General features: G+C 37.9%; 2 protein-coding genes across 2 annotated transcripts; one reads left to right on the forward strand and one right to left on the reverse strand.

The window, feature by feature from the left end:
* LOC103931284 lies at window positions 1–5,347 on the forward strand. The gene is made up of 5 exons (XM_009340719.3): window positions 1–283; window positions 1,046–2,053; window positions 2,883–3,790; window positions 4,400–4,456; window positions 4,798–5,347. Exons 2-5 carry the CDS (start codon window positions 1,087–1,089, stop codon window positions 5,041–5,043), a joined length of 2,178 nt encoding a protein of 725 aa, XP_009338994.2. The 5' UTR covers window positions 1–283; window positions 1,046–1,086; the 3' UTR covers window positions 5,044–5,347.
* Window positions 5,348–15,344: 9,997 nt separating this feature from the next.
* LOC103931286 (F-box/kelch-repeat protein At1g80440) lies at window positions 15,345–16,719 on the reverse strand. The gene is given in 2 exon segments (XM_009340720.3): window positions 15,345–16,324; window positions 16,326–16,719. Coding segments are annotated over 2 exon segments (1,062 nt in total). The 5' UTR covers window positions 16,517–16,719; the 3' UTR covers window positions 15,345–15,453.
* Between the last annotated feature and the right edge of the window lie 1,496 nt (window positions 16,720–18,215).

Consider the following 18,215-nt stretch of genomic DNA (forward strand, 5'->3'; position numbering starts at 1 on the left):
CTGCAAGAAGACCCCCAGACCAGACACAGCAACAGCCAGAAGGAGCAAAAGCTTTGAAGTAGTCCGTGCGGCAGAGAATACACACCCTGCCCTGCTTCCGATTCCGTTTACACGAGTTGACCCGCCTGCGCGATCAGACACATAACAATCTCTCTCCGTCTCTAAAATCTCTCTCGGCCATCTTCACACTCACTCACTCTGCAACTTGTGCTTCTCTCTCTCAAGAAAAACCGTCGAGATCTTGGAGGCGCAGCTTCAGAGGCAGAGCATGCAGCAAATCCATGTAATTTCCCTCTCCTCTGAAAGCTCGTATTTGCTTACCCAATCTTCCAGAAATAAGAAAAATGCGTATCTTTGAAATCTTTCTTTATATGTATGTGTGTGTATATGTATGAATTTTAATATTTCGTTGGGCGGTTTGATAGGGAATGAGCTCCGAATTAATTGCATGATTTCTTGGTAAGTAGTAATCAGTGGATCTTTTATGGTCTGTTTGGCTGCCGAGAAAATGGAGCGAAAGAAAATGAATCAAGTCTCTCAAGTTAGTGAGAATTAGGATCGGAGAAAATTTTAGATTCAGCTCTGACCTTCTAGTTGATCTTCATCGATAACTTCGAAGACCGAGAAATTAATGAAAATTTTTGGGATCTTGATTTTTTGTTTTGTTAATTTTTAGTAGAGAAAAATAAGCATTGCTTGAATTAGTTATAATTATTTTCCTGTATGTTCTTGTTGGTTGATTGTGATCACAAATTACTGGGATGCTATTTTTAGACATGGATATGGATGTTTAATTAACATAGAATCTGCGTGTTTATTTTTCGGTTTTATGGTGAAATGCTGAATGCAGTTACTCCGTTTGATTGCTGAGAGCGCCAAGTAGCGCTAAACGGATTAAAATTTCATTCTGTGAGCTATATAAGATTTAAAGAAAATTACAAGAGCCGAGGGAATTCTTTGCTCTGGGCCAATTTGTTTTATTCTGCTTATTTGCTCATTCTTGTGTATAGAGAAAATCATGTTTCTTTACTCTTAATTGCTGCAGAGACCGAATTAAAAAGGAACTGATGTTCTTCGAAGAGAACGATGGAGGAAAGCACTAGAGTGGATTATAAGTCGACGAGAGAAAGTGGAAGTTTTAAGTCTACATTGTCAGGAAGATCCAGTCCTCGAAATTCTCCTTCATTTCGGAGATTGAATTCTAGCCGTACTTCACAAAAAGAAGGTAGAAGTAGTGGAGGTGTGCAGTGGTTTCGGAGCAATCGGGTACTGTTTTGGTTGTTATTGATTACTCTTTGGGCTTATCTTGGAGTTTATTTTCAGTCCAGTTGGGCTCATAGCAATAACAAGGATAACTTCTTGGGGTTTGGAAATAAAGCAAGGAATGAGAAGTCAGACAATGAACAGAATCTGCGGAGAGATTTGCTTGGCAGCGACAGTTCTGTGGAAGTTAAGAATGGGACCACTGAAAATCAGGTGGAAGATGGTAAAAGGATAGATGTGGTTTTAACAAAAAAGGATAATGAAGTTTCATCTCATCGAAGCGCAAGTCCAAAAAAGAAGAGTAAAAGAGGAGTTCGTAGTCTTCGTGGTAAAGGGAAAGGTAATCAGAAGAAAGCAGTGCAGGTTGATGACCATGAGACAGAGGAGCAGGAAGTGGACCTTCCTAAGACAAATACTACTTATGGGATGCTTGTTGGTCCATTTGGCGTTCTAGAGGATCAAATTTTAGAATGGAGTCCTAAAACGCGGTCTGGAACCTGTGACAGGAAGGGGGACTTTGCACGTCTTGTTTGGTCTAGAAGATTTATATTAATATTCCATGAACTTTCAATGACTGGGGCTCCACTTTCTATGTTGGAATTAGCAACAGAGCTTTTGAGCTGTGGAGCCACTGTTTCTGCTGTAGTTCTTAGCAAGAAGGGTGGCTTGATGCCAGAGCTAGCTAGGAGAAGAATCAAGGTGCTTGAGGATAAAGGAAAACAAAGCTTCAAAACTGCTATGAAGGCAGATCTCGTCATTGCTGGGTCAGCAGTGTGTGCATCATGGATTGGTGAGAACCATTTTAAGAAATTCCAAGTTAATATATTTGCTGATCTCACAAATTTTGAAGTGTATAACATTAACTATCAATACCTCCCTATTGTTTTCAGTGAACTGATGTTGTATTAACCCCTATAGATTTTGTATCTAACGTTGAGTGTTGTGCTTATTTAGTTACGGATTTCAGTACCTTTTTAGCCTCTTGAAGTACAGGTTATACATGTAAAAACAGTATGCTTTCCCATAGAGATTAGTCAGCTTCTTGTAGAATTTTTAGATACGATTATCATTTAGCAACATGTTAAATTGGTCCGATGCCTCTAATCTCCCAGAGTGATTTCCATGTAAACAGTTACAGCACTGTATGGATGGAACAACATATATTGCCTAAACAATTTATTCTGTGTTGGAATTATGTAGTTTTCTATTCACCAACTGCTGACCTCCGATACTTCATCCACTTCCATACTAATTGATGCAGGAAATATGCATGTTTTCTGTAATTAAGATGGTTTTTTTTTTTTTTTTTCCCATTCTAGGAGAACAATGACATTGACTAAGTTACTAACCTGATGAAATAGCCATAATATGCTCTGGTTTTTCTTGACCTTATAAGGATGTGTTTATGCACCATTCCATTTATATATACATTTGGAAATCAGTATTCCCTCAGTAATTTGTAAATACATAAATTCCATCTTTTTAACACCTTATTAGTTTATTTTGCATTGATGTGTTTTTGTATGAAGGTTTTCTTAGACTAAGTGACATTTGTCTGTGATATTTTGGAATTCTTAAATTTGTAGCTGATTTGATTTGGCGTCGTTTGCTTGTTTTAGATCAATACATGGATCATTTTCCAGCTGGTGCAAGTCAAATTGCTTGGTGGATCATGGAAAACCGGAGGGAATACTTTGATCGCGCGAAGGTTGTGCTTAACCAAGTGAAAATGCTGGTTTTTCTATCAGAATCACAGTCTAAACAATGGCAAGACTGGTGTGAAGAAGAAAAGATTAAGCTGAGGTCTCCGCCTGTCGTTGTACCACTCTCTATTAATGATGAACTGGCCTTTGTAGCTGGCATAGCTTGTTCACTTAATACTCCATCCGCTAGTACTGAGAAGATGCTCGAGAAGAGGCAGGTATTGCGAGATTCAGTCAGAAAGGAAATGGGGTTAACAGATAATGATATGCTTGTGATGTCTCTGAGCAGTATAAACCCTGGGAAGGGGCAGCTCTTGCTTCTTGACTCAGCACGCTTGGTGATTGAAGAAAAACCTGCGAAAGATGATCCGAAGATAAAAAATCCAGTACATAAGCACCAAGCCCGCTCTACCTTGGGTAGAAAACATCACTTGAGAGCTTTGTTACAAGAATTGAATGATGATGGAGTATCATCAAATGAATTGTCACTGTCCAAGGAATCTGATGTCCAGTTGAATGAACCCCAGAAGAAAATTTTGCCATTACGTAATCTCTATACCTCTGTTGATAGTACAGGTGCTTTGACTTTCGATGCCACTCATATGAGGAAAGTGTTGTCAGATAAAGGAGGAACACTCAAACAATCTGTTAAATTTCTTATTGGTTCTGTTGGATCTAAGAGCAATAAGGTCGTTTATGTCAAAGAACTTTTGGGATTCCTATCTCAGCATTCAAACTTGTCAAAGTCAGTGTTGTGGACTCCGGCAACCACACGTGTAGCTGCATTATACTCCGCAGCTGATGTTTATGTCATGAACTCTCAGGTGATCCATCTTCTTAGTCTTTTAGTAGTTTATGTGAACGCATAACTGCTCCTAAATTATACTTGTTATTATGGATTTTGATGGAGGAGTCCCATGTCATAACAGAATCAACCATTCATGTTTGTATTGGTTGTTTGAATAAAAATATTCTGTGAGTCTTTAGTTTTTAATCTGTAACACAACTGAGACAGACACGTAACGATATGGTATCTTTGACAGTATTAAGTGAGAACACCGGATAGATTTCAGGTCCTTATAAACCATGTGAAAGTGAAACTACTGTCGATAAATGTTATGAAATGGTTTATTTTGATCTCTATCTGGATATCATTTTGTTTTATTACATTTGAGGTCTTTGCAACAAAAAGTTATTAGCTCTGTCCACTGTATGCACAAGTTGTATTCATGAATTCCATTGGTTATGTATGAACTAGGCGTACCACCAAATGTTACTGTTCTGTTCAATATGTATGTAGCGGTTCCAATTTATTGCGTTTGTAACCCATTTCTCATTTCAGTTGAATTTATAATCTTGATTTATGCCTGTATGCATTTGATCAATTATTCTATATCATTTAGAATTAACACAGTTTGTCAAATGGTGCACAGGGACTGGGCGAAACTTTTGGGAGAGTGACAATTGAAGCCATGGCATTCGGTCTTCCGGTATGACATTTTATTCCCCATCCCACTTGGATGATAGTTTTTTTATACTGCTGATAACATTTAGTCTCGCTAATCGAACCTCAAATATGCAAAGGCACGCTATACTATATGACTGCTTTATGGCGTAATCTTCCTTTTCGGCTAGGGATGGTATAGCCGTTATTTTTTGTATCTTGAAAACAAAATGGTGTTTTTAGCGTTGTATGCCTTTTTCTGGTTTCTCCTCGAAAACAACAGAAACAGTTATAAAAGATAAAGCCTCTTTTGAAGCAAAATGGCATTACTAATACTGATCTCGGTCGTTTGATCAAATATAATTCCTATGTGTTTGTTTTGATCAGGTGCTTGGAACCGAAGCCGGAGGCACAAAAGAGATTGTTGAACACAATGTAACAGGCCTGCTTCATCCTGCGGGGCATCACGGAACTCGTGGCCTCGCCGAGAATCTCCGGTTTTTGCTTAAGAACCCAGTTTCAAGGAAGCAAATGGGACTCAAGGGACGAGAGAAGGTAGAGCGGATGTACCTAAAGCGGCACATGTACAAGAAATTTGTAGACGTTCTCCTCAAGTGCATGAGACCCAAATAACACAGGTACCGTTAAGATGACATTTTCATTCTTTTATTTTTAGAGAATGCTGTGAGTGGAATTAACGGAAAGTATGTTACTCTGGCTAATCGATACATATCGAGGATTGATATTTTGACGAAGGCGTGTTACGTGACGAGAGAGATTTTAAAACGTGAAGTTGGGCAAAGCAAAAGAATGTGAATTTGGAGCCCGGGGCGAACTTCTTAGAGAACTTTTTTTTTTCTTTTTTTTTTATTTTTTTGTGGTTAATGCTACAATTTGTTTCCACAAATTTTATACAACTGGTTATATGTTAGAGTCACTCGTGATTGTTTCTGGCATATTTGCGAGAAAAGAAGAAATCAAAGAGATAAAAGCATGCCTGGACAATCGACATGGCCTGTGTATCCTCCAGCCAGGCCACCTCCACAACCGCCTGTGACGAGGAGGTTACCATATCAATCCGTCTGTTATTGGGGCAGCCATTTTAGCTTCGTAAAGGTAGTCCTAGAAATAAGAGACCCTGGGCACCACCTCCTCTTTAGAAAGCTTGGCCGGTTCTGAAAGAAAGGCCCTTGGAGAGTACATCTTTGATTTGCCAATTATAGACAAGGCAACACGAGCTTCGTTAGGTGGGCAAGGCGAGTTTTATTAGGTAGACAAGACAAGCAAGCGATTCAAGCGAGCAACCAAACAATAAACCAATTTCAAGGAAAGGGATCTGCTTCGGATTCCTTCCTCCTAATCCACCAAATTAAGGAATTCGTGCCGTTAAAATTTGATCCAACGGCTACAAATAGGGGCTTACTTTAAAAGTGATACTAATTTCAGCCGTTGGATCAAATTTAAACGATATAGATTTCCTGATTTGATAGATTAAGAGGAAAGAATCCAGAGAGGTTCTCTTTCCCAATTTCCAACAACCAAGCAAACAATTTCCAAGCAGTTAATAAATGGATAAGGGTAGTGAAGTGGCAAATTACGACAACCAAAATCAAATAGCAAATTCTGAAAAGCAGGCAAGCAGATACAGAAAAACTTTATTGATTGAAATGAAGAGAATTTTACAAATTCGTCAGGCAGCTACATAACCCATAAGATTACATTGTGATTAACTTAAATCTTATATTAAATTGCAAACTATATTTATAAAGAAAGAAACTTAAGATATCCCAATTCAGATGGTCTAGGTTTTAATCCAAACAATAAAATAAATAACTAATTTTCCAAGGTTTCCCAATTCATGGATTAAAGGTCTTGCTTGCTGCTTGTTACTGTGTTTCTCTCTTCCATTTGGATTTCTTTTCCTTTTTCCTTTTTCATTTGGAAACCTACTCTTTATTTTATTTTTTATTATACCTAATCTTTAATTTTTAGCTTCCCATTTTCATTTGGATTTCTTTTCCCTTTCCCCTTTTTCATTTGGAAGCCTCACTCTTTATTTTGAGTTTCCCCTTTTCATTTGGATTTTTTTCCCTTTTCCCTTTTTCACCCTTTTTCATTTGGAAACCTTACTCTTTATTTTTGAGTTTACCTTATTTCATGTGGATTTTCTTTTTTTCATTTGGATTTTGTTGTATAAATTAGCACTTAAAAGGCTGCTCTTTTATTTAAACGAAGTTTTAGGCATGATCTTTACATATCTATAGTTTCAGCATGTGCTTTAAAGAATAAGTCTAAACAAATTTCTTATTTCAATAAACTAAAATTATGTTGTTCCGTAGCCAACATGTGACAATAAAATAGATTTATGTCTTTAAAATACAATTTTCAGTTATGTGACATAACTATTTTTAATTCAAATTGATTAGTGTAATATTCTTTAAACAATAGCTAAGATGTGATTTCTTTTTTTTTTTTTTGAACAAAAATGATTTTAGTTAAACAAAAAAAACAAAAAAAAAACATTTTTCTTTTAATAAATCCCTGTAATCTTCTTAATAGTGATTTTGCAACGAGAAAGATTGTTTTTGTAACCACTATATTATCATAGCGGGTATTATTGGTGCAATAAATAATGGAAAACGCAAATTAAATAACTCGTCGTTTTGTTTTCTTTTGCTGTTTTGGGTCTGAGGCTGGATTATTTAGTTTACGATAAATTAGAAAGATCAAAATTTTAAAATAAATTTGTAAATTAAATGATAGATAATTAATAAAAAAAAATATACACTGTTAATCAACACTTAAGTAATAATTCAATTATCAACAACTATATCATTTGATTTACAAATTTGGTCTTCGTAGTATTTAACAATATTATTTAGGCTTTTTAGCCAAAATTGTCCATGAGATTAACATAACTCCTCACTTTGGTTTGGTCCCTGAGATTTTGAAATCAATATAAGTGGTCCCTGAGTTTGTGCACTATCAATTATTTTGGTCATTCCGTAAAGATCTCTATTAAATAAGTACCAAGATGCCAAGAATACTCTCAATTTAATAAACAATTGATCAAAAAGATTTGACAAAATGAGGGTATTTTTGTCACTTTATTCTTACTTAATGAAGTTTTTTTATTTTTTTAACAAAATGACCAAAATAATTAATGGTAGACAAACTAGAGAGACCACTTCTATTGATTTTAAATTCAGGAACCAAAGTGAGGAGTTATGCTAATCTTAGGGATTATTTTGGCTAAAAAACCTATTATTTAATCAACCTTTAACCTTGAACCAATAATAGACCTAGTCTATATGAATGCATATGACAAACTTACTTGAAGTGTTGTCTTTGATTTTTCTTGACATTCTTGAGATCAAAATCCTTAGACATTTAGACTCAACAATTACAATGAAAATTGATACTAGTCTAAGCAAAATACAGATACGTGTGTTTTGTTAGGATGGTCAATTTTCCACACTATCAGCGTCTGTAATTGTATAATTGTATTCCTAGTTAATGATATTCTTCGTTTTATTTTATTAATGAAATACTTTTTATCTTAAAAAAAAAAAGTTACAAGTTTACTATCGTTCATTCAGGGCCATTAATATAAGGTTATGTGAATTAAAACTCTCTTCATATGACCACGTATTAGTAGCCTAAATATTGTAAACGAGGGTGTCATCTTGATCATCATCACTCTCCGTCTCCGTTCTATTTTCTTGGGGCAGTCTTCAGTCATGTGGCTATAACCAACACGACAAGTCGTATTCTTAACAACACCTCCAATCCAATTCTCTACCTAAAGATTTTTCAGTGTATACGGAACACGATGTGATACACTACGTATTCAGTGGTGAGATACTTGTCTTAAAAATTTAACAACTTAAAAAATATAAAATTTTCTTTACTTATATAATGAAATGTGGTGTATCACCGTGTTTCGCACATAATGAAAAATTTCTCGTCTATACTAGGATAGTCACCTTCTCTTTTACAGCATTTACAAATCATAGTAGCGCTAGGGCCAACTTTTGGAGAGATTTTTCACTGTGACCGGAATACGGGATGGTACACTACGTGTCACTAGACAAGTGGTTAGATCTGTGTGTTAAAAAGTTAATAACTTAAAATATAAAATTTCTCACCATTTATATAAAAACACATAGTGTACACCATCGGTGTTCCAATCACAGTGAAAAATTTCTCCAACTTTTGCATCCCTTGGAACATTGTACTGGTATTGGCAACCCAAATTCGAGTGACCTTGTATTGACAAACTTTGCATCTCGAGTTAAGAAGCTCACTATGAATTCCCCCAAATACACCACCTTTTCAGAAGGTTTGGGGAGACGGCTGGTTTCTGGCCCTGAACCTTGATCAGTTATGGTTTCACGACTTTTTGCTTCTTTTTTTTTTTTTTTTTCCCCTGGCTCTTTCTCGGTAGAGGTATATTTGCTGCTCTAGGTTTCTTAGTTTTTGAGGGTCAGTATCGGCTTCTTTAATGATATTGGAGAGTGGTGCTTCTTCTCCGACGAGTGGTGCTCGTAGATTGGTCATGGTCATGCGAGGGATGTTGGGGAAAATTTTCGAGTACACAACTCTAACATAAGTGTTGGAGAGACAAAATAAGTAAACAAAATAACTCACAAAATATTACAACACACAAACTATCAAGGACACTCTAGAAGCAATGACACTCACTCACTTTCTAGAAACAAACTCTAGACCACTCACACTCTTACAAGACTACTATTTCTTCTCACTCTCACTTGGTTGCTTGCTTGCTTGATTATAAGCTTACTTGGTTGCCTACTTCTACTTCTTGATTTCTTGGTTGGTTACTTAGCAACACACGCACACACACCTATTTATAGGTGTGGTTTTGCTGACTACAATTGCCCACCGCCATTGGGCTTTGTATGGCAGCCACACAATTGTACAAGCTATTAGGACTTTCTAGCACATTATTATACACACACACCCACCGACTTAATAGGATAATGCTAGAATTATCTAGCATATTGATATGCCTGCATGATGCACCGACTTTGGTGCTAGAATTTTCTGGATTTGTGTAGAATGGGCTGGGGTTGGTCTCTTTTAACACTCCCCCTCAACACCAACTCATTCTTTTCTCCATGCTGAGTTGACGACTAAACTTTTCAAACTTGCCGGTACTCAAACCTTTAGTGAACAAAGTCTGCAATTTGAGCATCTGTATTGATCTGTCTCAACTCAATCTCTTCTTGCAAGACCTTCTCTCTAATGAAATGGTAATGTACCTCCATATGCTTAGTTCTCGCATGGAATACTGGATTTTCTGCCAAGCGAATTGCCGATTGGTTATCACAGTACAATGGTACTGCATAATTCACTAGTTGATGTAGATCATTCATCAACTGTACCAGCCATGCATTCTCTTGAGCTGCCATTGCTGCTGCTATACTCTACTTCTGTGGTTGACAGAGACACTGTTGGTTGTCTCTTGTTGCACCACGAAACTACTCTAGAACCAATTTTGAAGACATAGCCAGTGGTCGATCTCCTGGTGTCGTGATCTCCTGCAAAATCTGCGTCACAATAGCTAACCAATTTACCATCTTCTCCTTTCTTGTACAAGAGACCATAGTCAATTGTACTCTTTACATATCTTAATATTCGTCGAATCGCTTCTAGATGAGGCTTCTTTGGATTTTGCATGTATCAACTCATCACACCAACTGCATAAGAAATGTCAGGTCGAGTTAAAGTCAGATAGATCAGACTACCTACCAATTGTCGATACATTGTTGCATCTTCCAAGTCTCTGGCTTCATGTGCACACATCTTGTCATTAGGTTCCACCGGTGTTGAGATTGGCTTGCATTCAAGCATCCCAAACTTCTGTAACAAGTCTTTTGCATACTTTTGTTGACACGGAAAAATCCCTTCTTGTGTGCGATCAACCTCTAATCCAAGAAAGTGCTTCAGTTGTCCAAGTTCTTTCATCCTGAACTGAACTGACAAATTCTCCTTTGTTCGACGAATTTCTACCTCATCATCGCCAGTGATGATTAAGTCATCCACGTACACCAACATGACATCTAACTTTCCTCTATTAGCTTTAACGAATAAGCTGGAATTTGCATGTGCCACTGTGTAACCACTTTATGTTAGAAATTCTGCAATCTTACCGTACCAAGCCCTTGGTGCTTGTTTCAGACCGTAGAGTGTTTTCCTTAACTTGCACAAGTACTCGGGATGAGCTTTGCTTTCAAAGCCCATTGGCTGCATCATGTAGATCTCCCGATCTAACTCTCCATGCAAGAAAGCATTCTTCACATCCATCTAGTATAGATTCCAATCTTTATTAGCTGCAAGTGCAAGTAGGACTCGTATGGTCGTAAGCTGTGCTACTGGACTAAATGTTTCATCATAGTCTAGTCCATAATGCTGAGAGAAGCCTCGAGCCACCAACTGAGCCTGTACCTTTCAACTGAACCATCAGGACGGTGCTTTATCTTGTACACCCATTTGCAGGATATGGGTTTCACATCCCTTAGCTTTGGCACCAAATCCCAAGTCTGATTCTGCCTAAGCGTAGTGATTTATTCTTCCATAGCTCTTACCCGTTCAGAACTCTGTGATGCCTCTTCAAACGCCTTAGGTTCTTTTGCTGCTCCATCAGTTATGGCAGCATTGGCATATTTAGGATTTGGCTTTCATACTCTTGTTGACCTTCTTAGTTGTGATTGTGGAGTTGATACTTCCACTTCACTAGGTCTAACTTTTGTGGTTGTTGGTACACACCAGTTTGCCAATAACTCTTAGGTACTTCTTGCTTGATATCATCACCATCAAGCAGTTCCTCAAGCTTATCTGGACTCGATTGGATTTGGGCAGCTTGGTCTCCCATTTTCTCCTGTAATGTATCTTCAACTTCTCTCGAGTCAGGCAACTCTTCATTTTCTGAGCACCACCAAGAAGATGCTTCAGCGTCCCATTCTTCCACCATAGCTAAAGACGCTATGGCATCCCAATCATCTTCACTTTTCTTCTCTGAGTTGGCGACGTTACTTTCTGCAGGCCTTTTGAACCAACAATCCTTCGCCATGTGGCCTTTCTTTCCACAATTGTAGTACTTGCCCTCAAATCTTTTATTATTCTGAGACTAACCACGGTTGTCGTGATACTTCAGAGCTCCCCTTGGTCAAGAACTCCCTCCTCTTTGATGACCTTTTTCCTTGTCACCCTTTCTTTTAGATCCACCACCAGCATGCTGCTTAAAGCTGCCTTTACTTTTGGTGTAAAGCGCTTCCTCCTCACCTCTTAACAAGACCCCTCCCATTTGCTTTGCCAAAGCTTCTTGATCAGCAAGCAAATTCTCAAACTCAACAAGTGATGGTTGGGTTGGCCATCCTTGTACAATGGCAACGAAGCCTCGATATTCTGGTCTCAATCCATGGATAATTATTTCTTTTTATCCTGGATTCTACAATGGCAGCACTGGGATCTAATTCAGAAATTTCACGGCAAATAGACTTTACCTTGTGGAAATACTACGCAATTGTCATGTCCTTTTGGGCCACTGATAACAACTCGTTCTCGAGAAGCTGCAGTCTTGTATCGTTCCTTTTTGAAAAGAGTGTGGCGAAGGTGTCCCATGCTTCTTTTGGTGTCTTGGCCTTCCGTATGTGCTCTAACATGTCATCTTCAACTGTAGTTTTTAAGGCAAACATGGCCTTACCTGCCTTGATCTTCCACTTCCTCAAAGTGCGCTGGTGTCTTCTTCTGGCTGCATAACTTCATTACGGCCGACGACATCCCAAAGATCTTGGCCTTGTAGGTAAGACTCCATACACGTCGCCCATGTGTTGTAATTTTTGTTGTTCAACTTTTTGATTCCTCCAACAACTTAAAGGTTTCCCATAGTGTCGGCAGAGCTTCGATAAGCCGAACAAGATTAACGAATAATCTTGCAAAGTACTAAACTTCTCACGATTCTCAAAAGCTTCAATAGAGACGGTCCCTGATCGTACCGCTCTGATACCAATTGTTGGGAAAATCTTAGAGTACACAACTCTAACACAAGTGTTGGAGAGACAAAACAAGTAAACAAATTACTTGTATTAACTCACAAAATATTACAACACACAAACTATCAAGGACACTCTAAAAGCAATGACACTCACTCACTTTATAGAGACAAACTCTAGACTACTCACACTCTTACAAGACTACTATTTCTTCTCACTCTCACTTGGTTGCTTGCTTGCTTGATTACAAGCTTACTTGGTTGCCTACTTCTACTTCTTGATTTCTTGGTTGGTTACTTAGCAACACACGCGCACACACCTATTTATAGGTGTGGTTTTGCCGACTACAATTGCCCACCGCCGTTGGGCTTTGTATGGCAGCCACACAATTGTACAAGCTGCTAGGACTTTCTAGCACATTATTATACACACACACCCACCGACTAAATAGGATAATGCTAGAATTATCTAGCATATTTATATGCCTGCATGATGCACCGACTTTGGTGCTACAATTTTCTGGATTTGTGTAGAAAGGGCTGGGGTTGGTCTCTTTTAACAAGGGAGATGGAGGAGATTGCGGCGGAAATCGGTTGAGATGAAGAAATTATAACACAACGCAAGGGTTTACTTCTATTGACGTTCCATTCTAATAAACTAAAATAACGTTGTTCCGCAGCCACCAAATGACAATAAAATAGCTTTCTGCAAATGATTTGACTTCAAAATTCAATTTTGGTTTAATTGACTTAACTATTTTTAATACAACTTGATTAGTGTAATCAAAGAGACAATAGCTAAGATATGATTTCTTTAAACAAATATAGCATTTTCCTTTTAATACGACTCCTACAATCTTCTCAATTGTGATTCTGCCAACGAGGACAAAGATTGTCTTGTGACCACTGTATTATTATAGTGGTATTATGGTGCAATAAGCAATGGAAAATGCAGATTAAATAACTCATTTTGAGGAGCTATGATTATGAGGACTTCTTTTACATGAGCTCTTGGATTAATCTAACGATAGCAAAACTAATGATGTGAAATAATCTTGTTATATTTAAAGAAAATGAAAACACGTGAACTAAGTAAAAAAATTAGGGTTCAGACTCATCCAAGGTTTTAAAAGACGCTAAGCACTAGTCGGGCGACGAGCTGGGGCCTAGCGCCTAAGCGGCTAGGCGAGAGCCTAAACAGACTAGGCGGATTTAAGTAAATTTATATATATATAAATGATTTGACTTCAAAATTCAATTTTGGTTTAATTGACTTAACTATTTTTAATACAACTTGATTAGTGTAATCAAAGAGACAATAGCTAAGATATGATTTCTTTAAACAAATATAGCATTTTCCTTTTAATACGACTCCTACAATCTTCTCAATTGTGATTCTGCCAACGAGGACAAAGATTGTCTTGTGACCACTGTATTATTATAGTGGTATTATGGTGCAATAAGCAATGGAAAATGCAGATTAAATAACTCATTTTGAGGAGCTATGATTATGAGGACTTCTTTTACATGAGCTCTTGGATTAATCTAACGATAGCAAAACTAATGATGTTAAATAATCTTGTTATATTTAAAGAAAATGAAAACACGTGAACTAAGTAAAAAAATTAGGGTTCAGACTCATCCAAGGTTTTAAAAGAAGCTAAGCACTAGTCGGGCGACGGGCTGGGGCCTAGCGCCTAAGCGGCTAGGCGAGAGCCTAGACAGACTAGGCGGATTTAAGTAAATTTATATATATATATCGTATAAATAAGTGTCTGCTTATTCTTAAAAAATATATAATTTCATTAGGATACATAAACTATAGAATAAAATGACATATAGATTATAAAGTATTAAAACATAATGAAAACATGGGGCTTATGATATGTTTTCATCTAAGTATTCAATAAGTCTTTTACAAAAAACAAAATGAAAGTTATCTATTTTATTTCTAAGTAAGAGTCGCAACCTAAGTGAGTACTTAGGCGGGTTTGGACGGTTTAAACAGTCTAGACGGATGCCTAAATAGGTTTAGGCGCTATTTTTTTTAATTTTCAAATGACAAGAGATTAATCGGAAGGAATTCGACAATTGGGTAGTTGCAGTTGTCAATTTCGAAGACGATATTTGATCGATCTTCAATTTCCAAAACCAAAATGATGAGGGATCCTAATTTCACGACCAATTGTGATACTTTATGCCGCTAGTTGTATTTTAGTTGTTGATTTGTCTTCCCTCTGATTTGTGGACCTTTTCCGATTTACATCAGATATGGGATGGTTCTGATCTTCGCCTCCACCTTTGACCACAAATAATTACTGAGCTTCGGATCTCATCCTTTCCATGCCTTTTCTTCATACCTTGGATTTGAAGTTGGCTTATTTTGTTTAGGTATAATGGGATTATACAACCTCATCAGTTTTGGGGAGCAGCCATATGTGAGTTTCTATAGCAAATTAACCAACAAAAAAATTTCTTTAAAATTAGGGTAAATTACATTTTACCCCCTTAGTTTTGGAGTCTATTACAATTTCTTACAATATCTTTAAAACATTTCAATCTCTTACATTTACTACTATTTCATTTCAATTTCATACAACAGTTAAAATAGTGATGTGGCAAATATAAGGCACATATTTTTTATGACGTGGCAAATAAAAATAGTTAAAAAATCAATTTAACAACAAAGCAAAATTAAAATAAAGTAAACCCCACCCAAATTTGTTCCTGTTGTCCTGTCATCGTTCTTCCAACATCCAAATTTGTTCCTGTTGGATTAATAATCGCCATCATTTGTATTTGGTGCCAATAAGATATTTAAAACTTTTCAACTTAGTATTACGATTTAATAATTTTTTTTTTATTTGTACGAAAGAATATTATATACGATTTTAATAAATATCGAGTTTGATATCGCTTATCAAGCAAAGCACATTCCTCTATAAGTCATACAAATACAAAAGGAACTTGACAGACACTCATTTTTACAAATTCAGAGGACAAGTAACTAGACTTCTAGCTTAGACTCATACCTCCAAATAACAACTTGATTGAACATGGCCCGAGTACTTGTGAGGTGTCTCTAGTTTTGTCCACGTGTAATCTTCCAAATGCAGTACGTAAGCCATGTGGGGCTCACCGAACCCAGCACTCCCTATCACTAATACTTTACCCTGCCACGCTGTCACGCAATCGGGATTGCGCACCTGAGCAGGCAACTTGGCCACGAATTTCCACGTGTCGTGTTTTTGCTGTACCACATCGTCGCCACGACACATGTACATTGTCTCATCGTCACCGTCCACACATGTCCGTGGACAAGTGGCGACTTGTAAGAAGCCCTCTTGTACTTGATTCCACAGCCACGTGGAAATGTTGAATGTCTCGGTGCTCCTCTCGAAACGTCCTTGCATTTCAGTGCAATATCCGCCGATGACGTGGAGCTTGCCACCCTGGAAAATCGCCTTACATTCGTCACGCTCTCTTGCCATATCAGGCAACGGAATCCACTCGTCTTTTGCCACGTCATACGCCATTGATGATCTCAACGCATTCTTCTCGTTGTCATGTCCGCCGGCAACATACACCATCCGCTCCGAATCCGCTGCGCACCCAAAGAATATCCTGCCATCACCCGGCATGTCAGTCCCACGCCGCCATGCTCCGGACACAAAGTTGTAGATAAACACAGCTTTCGAGATCGTCCACGTAAGCGGGTCGCAGCCACCCATCACCACCAAATCGGACCCAACTGCTGCCAATTGGCAAAACATGGGTAGCCCATTGGCAAAACCGGCAAGGAGAGGCAACTCGGACCAATTACCCAAATCCGGTTCACAAATAGTGAGCCGGTAAACCGGGCTACCCGGACTCTTGAAGACACCATGGTTTGAGGACCACATGGGCTTGAACCATCACAATGAGTCTTTGGCTGCGGCCAGCAACCTTCCTATGCTGAAGAAACACCGGCAGCTCAACCTCCGCCTTCCACCCTTTACACACCGATACCACTGTCGGAAACTGGTCGTATTCAACACGACTTAGACAGTCATATGCTATATCATCCGGCAGGCCAGAAATCAGCGCCATGGTACAAGATTTGGTACCAACAAAAAGCAGAAACTTGGTATGCAAAAACAACAGAGGATTTGACGTATAAATTCTGAGAGACTGGTTTTTTGAACCTGAAATATTGGGACTGCTTGGAAGGGAATTTTTATAGTGTTTGATTGTTGTGAAGAAGGGAGGGTCCTGGTTTAGTGTTTAATGTTTCCTCCTACCGGTTTTATTGTATTTATATATATAAACATAAATTCTAGACAGAAAGGTTTGGTCGATTTGGACAATTTAATAAGGCCTTTGATATTGTCAATTTTCACATTCCCATTAACGGACTCTATGTGCCAGCATTAATATTCTCCTATATTTTAATTTAATTAATTTGTCATCATCTAACAATTGTCACCACGCAACATTTAATTAGATTATAAAAATGGAAAAACATTGTGGATTAGGAAATTGGGGTGCCGCAGTCGGTATCTTCTTCAACGTAACTTGCAGGTTTTCTTGTATTCATTGACAAATTTTGGAAGTACATGCATGTGATGCCATGTGGAAGGGAAAATTGCCAAACAATATCAAACTTGAGAAAATTCAAGTCCATTTTGCATGTTATTGAAAAATATATTATTAAATTTTTTTTTCTTTACAAAGGGGACCGTCATGGCAGTCCATCTTTTCGAAGATCAGAAAGACTTATAGAGGTATTTTAGTCTTTTCCTGGTCACAATCTTACAATTCTCCAGCACCAAGACGTGCCATGTGAAATATAAGCTTGAAGTTCATCCCCGATCACTGGGCCACCCTATAATGATTATATGGAATACATGAATGTGTGTGAAAGCCTACTATGTGCATCGTAATGTATGCAAGCACTACGAGGCCATTTCAGCATGACCGCCCAAGCTAAGAATGAGAGTCTCAAAGCCTACTTGAAGCAATTCCATGCGGAATTGGTAAAGATCGAGAAGTCGAACGACAGGCTCACTACAATGGTCTTCAAACAGGGACTCTATATCCACTCGCCTCTCTCCCAAAAGGTGAAAAAGAAGAAATATGACTACACCATCCTGACGAAGTGCTTTGATATCGCTGATGACCTCATCGATTCGGAGATAAACTCGGAAAGAGAGCTCGATCCGGATCACGATAGAAGGTCCAACCGAAGAAGAGATGATCAAGATACCCCTTCGCTCTCCTCGTCGGAATGACAGGAGAGGATGTAAGGATAAGCAAGCTCCACCAAGCAAAATCAATACACGACCTTCCTCTCGTCAAAAGGCTCAAACCTCTTTCTGACCATTTGGCCCAGAAAAGCCAAATGAATACTACTCCTTCCACCAGTGCGCTGGTGACAGCACCTAAGTTGTCGCACTCTCAAGATCAAATCGATGAGCTACTCAATTAGGGTCATTACTGGAAGTTTGTCAAGAGCAAAGCCATGAAAGAGGAGTCTGCTGAGAAGAAGAATCAAGACAAGTCGAATCGGTATGAGCTTAGTGCCGGTTGGTAATTGTTCGTTTTTATTTTAAGTTTTTTCGGTTCGAAGATAAGTAGAATGAAATGTAAGAAGATTATAAAAACTAAAAACCAAAATTTATTTTAATTATTTTCATTTATTCTTCTTTCATCTATTTCCGCTTATTCTACCGCCCTTCTTTAGCCCTCCTTTTTTTTTTATATATATTTCCAATATTTCAAGCACAAAAGGTAAAATTAAAAATGAAAA

This window comes from the organism of the source record quoted next, unplaced genomic scaffold (genome assembly GCF_019419815.1).
Source record: "Pyrus x bretschneideri cultivar Hongxiangsu unplaced genomic scaffold, Pyrus_bretschneideri_v1 Contig20, whole genome shotgun sequence".
Classification (NCBI taxonomy): domain Eukaryota; kingdom Viridiplantae; phylum Streptophyta; class Magnoliopsida; order Rosales; family Rosaceae; genus Pyrus; species Pyrus x bretschneideri.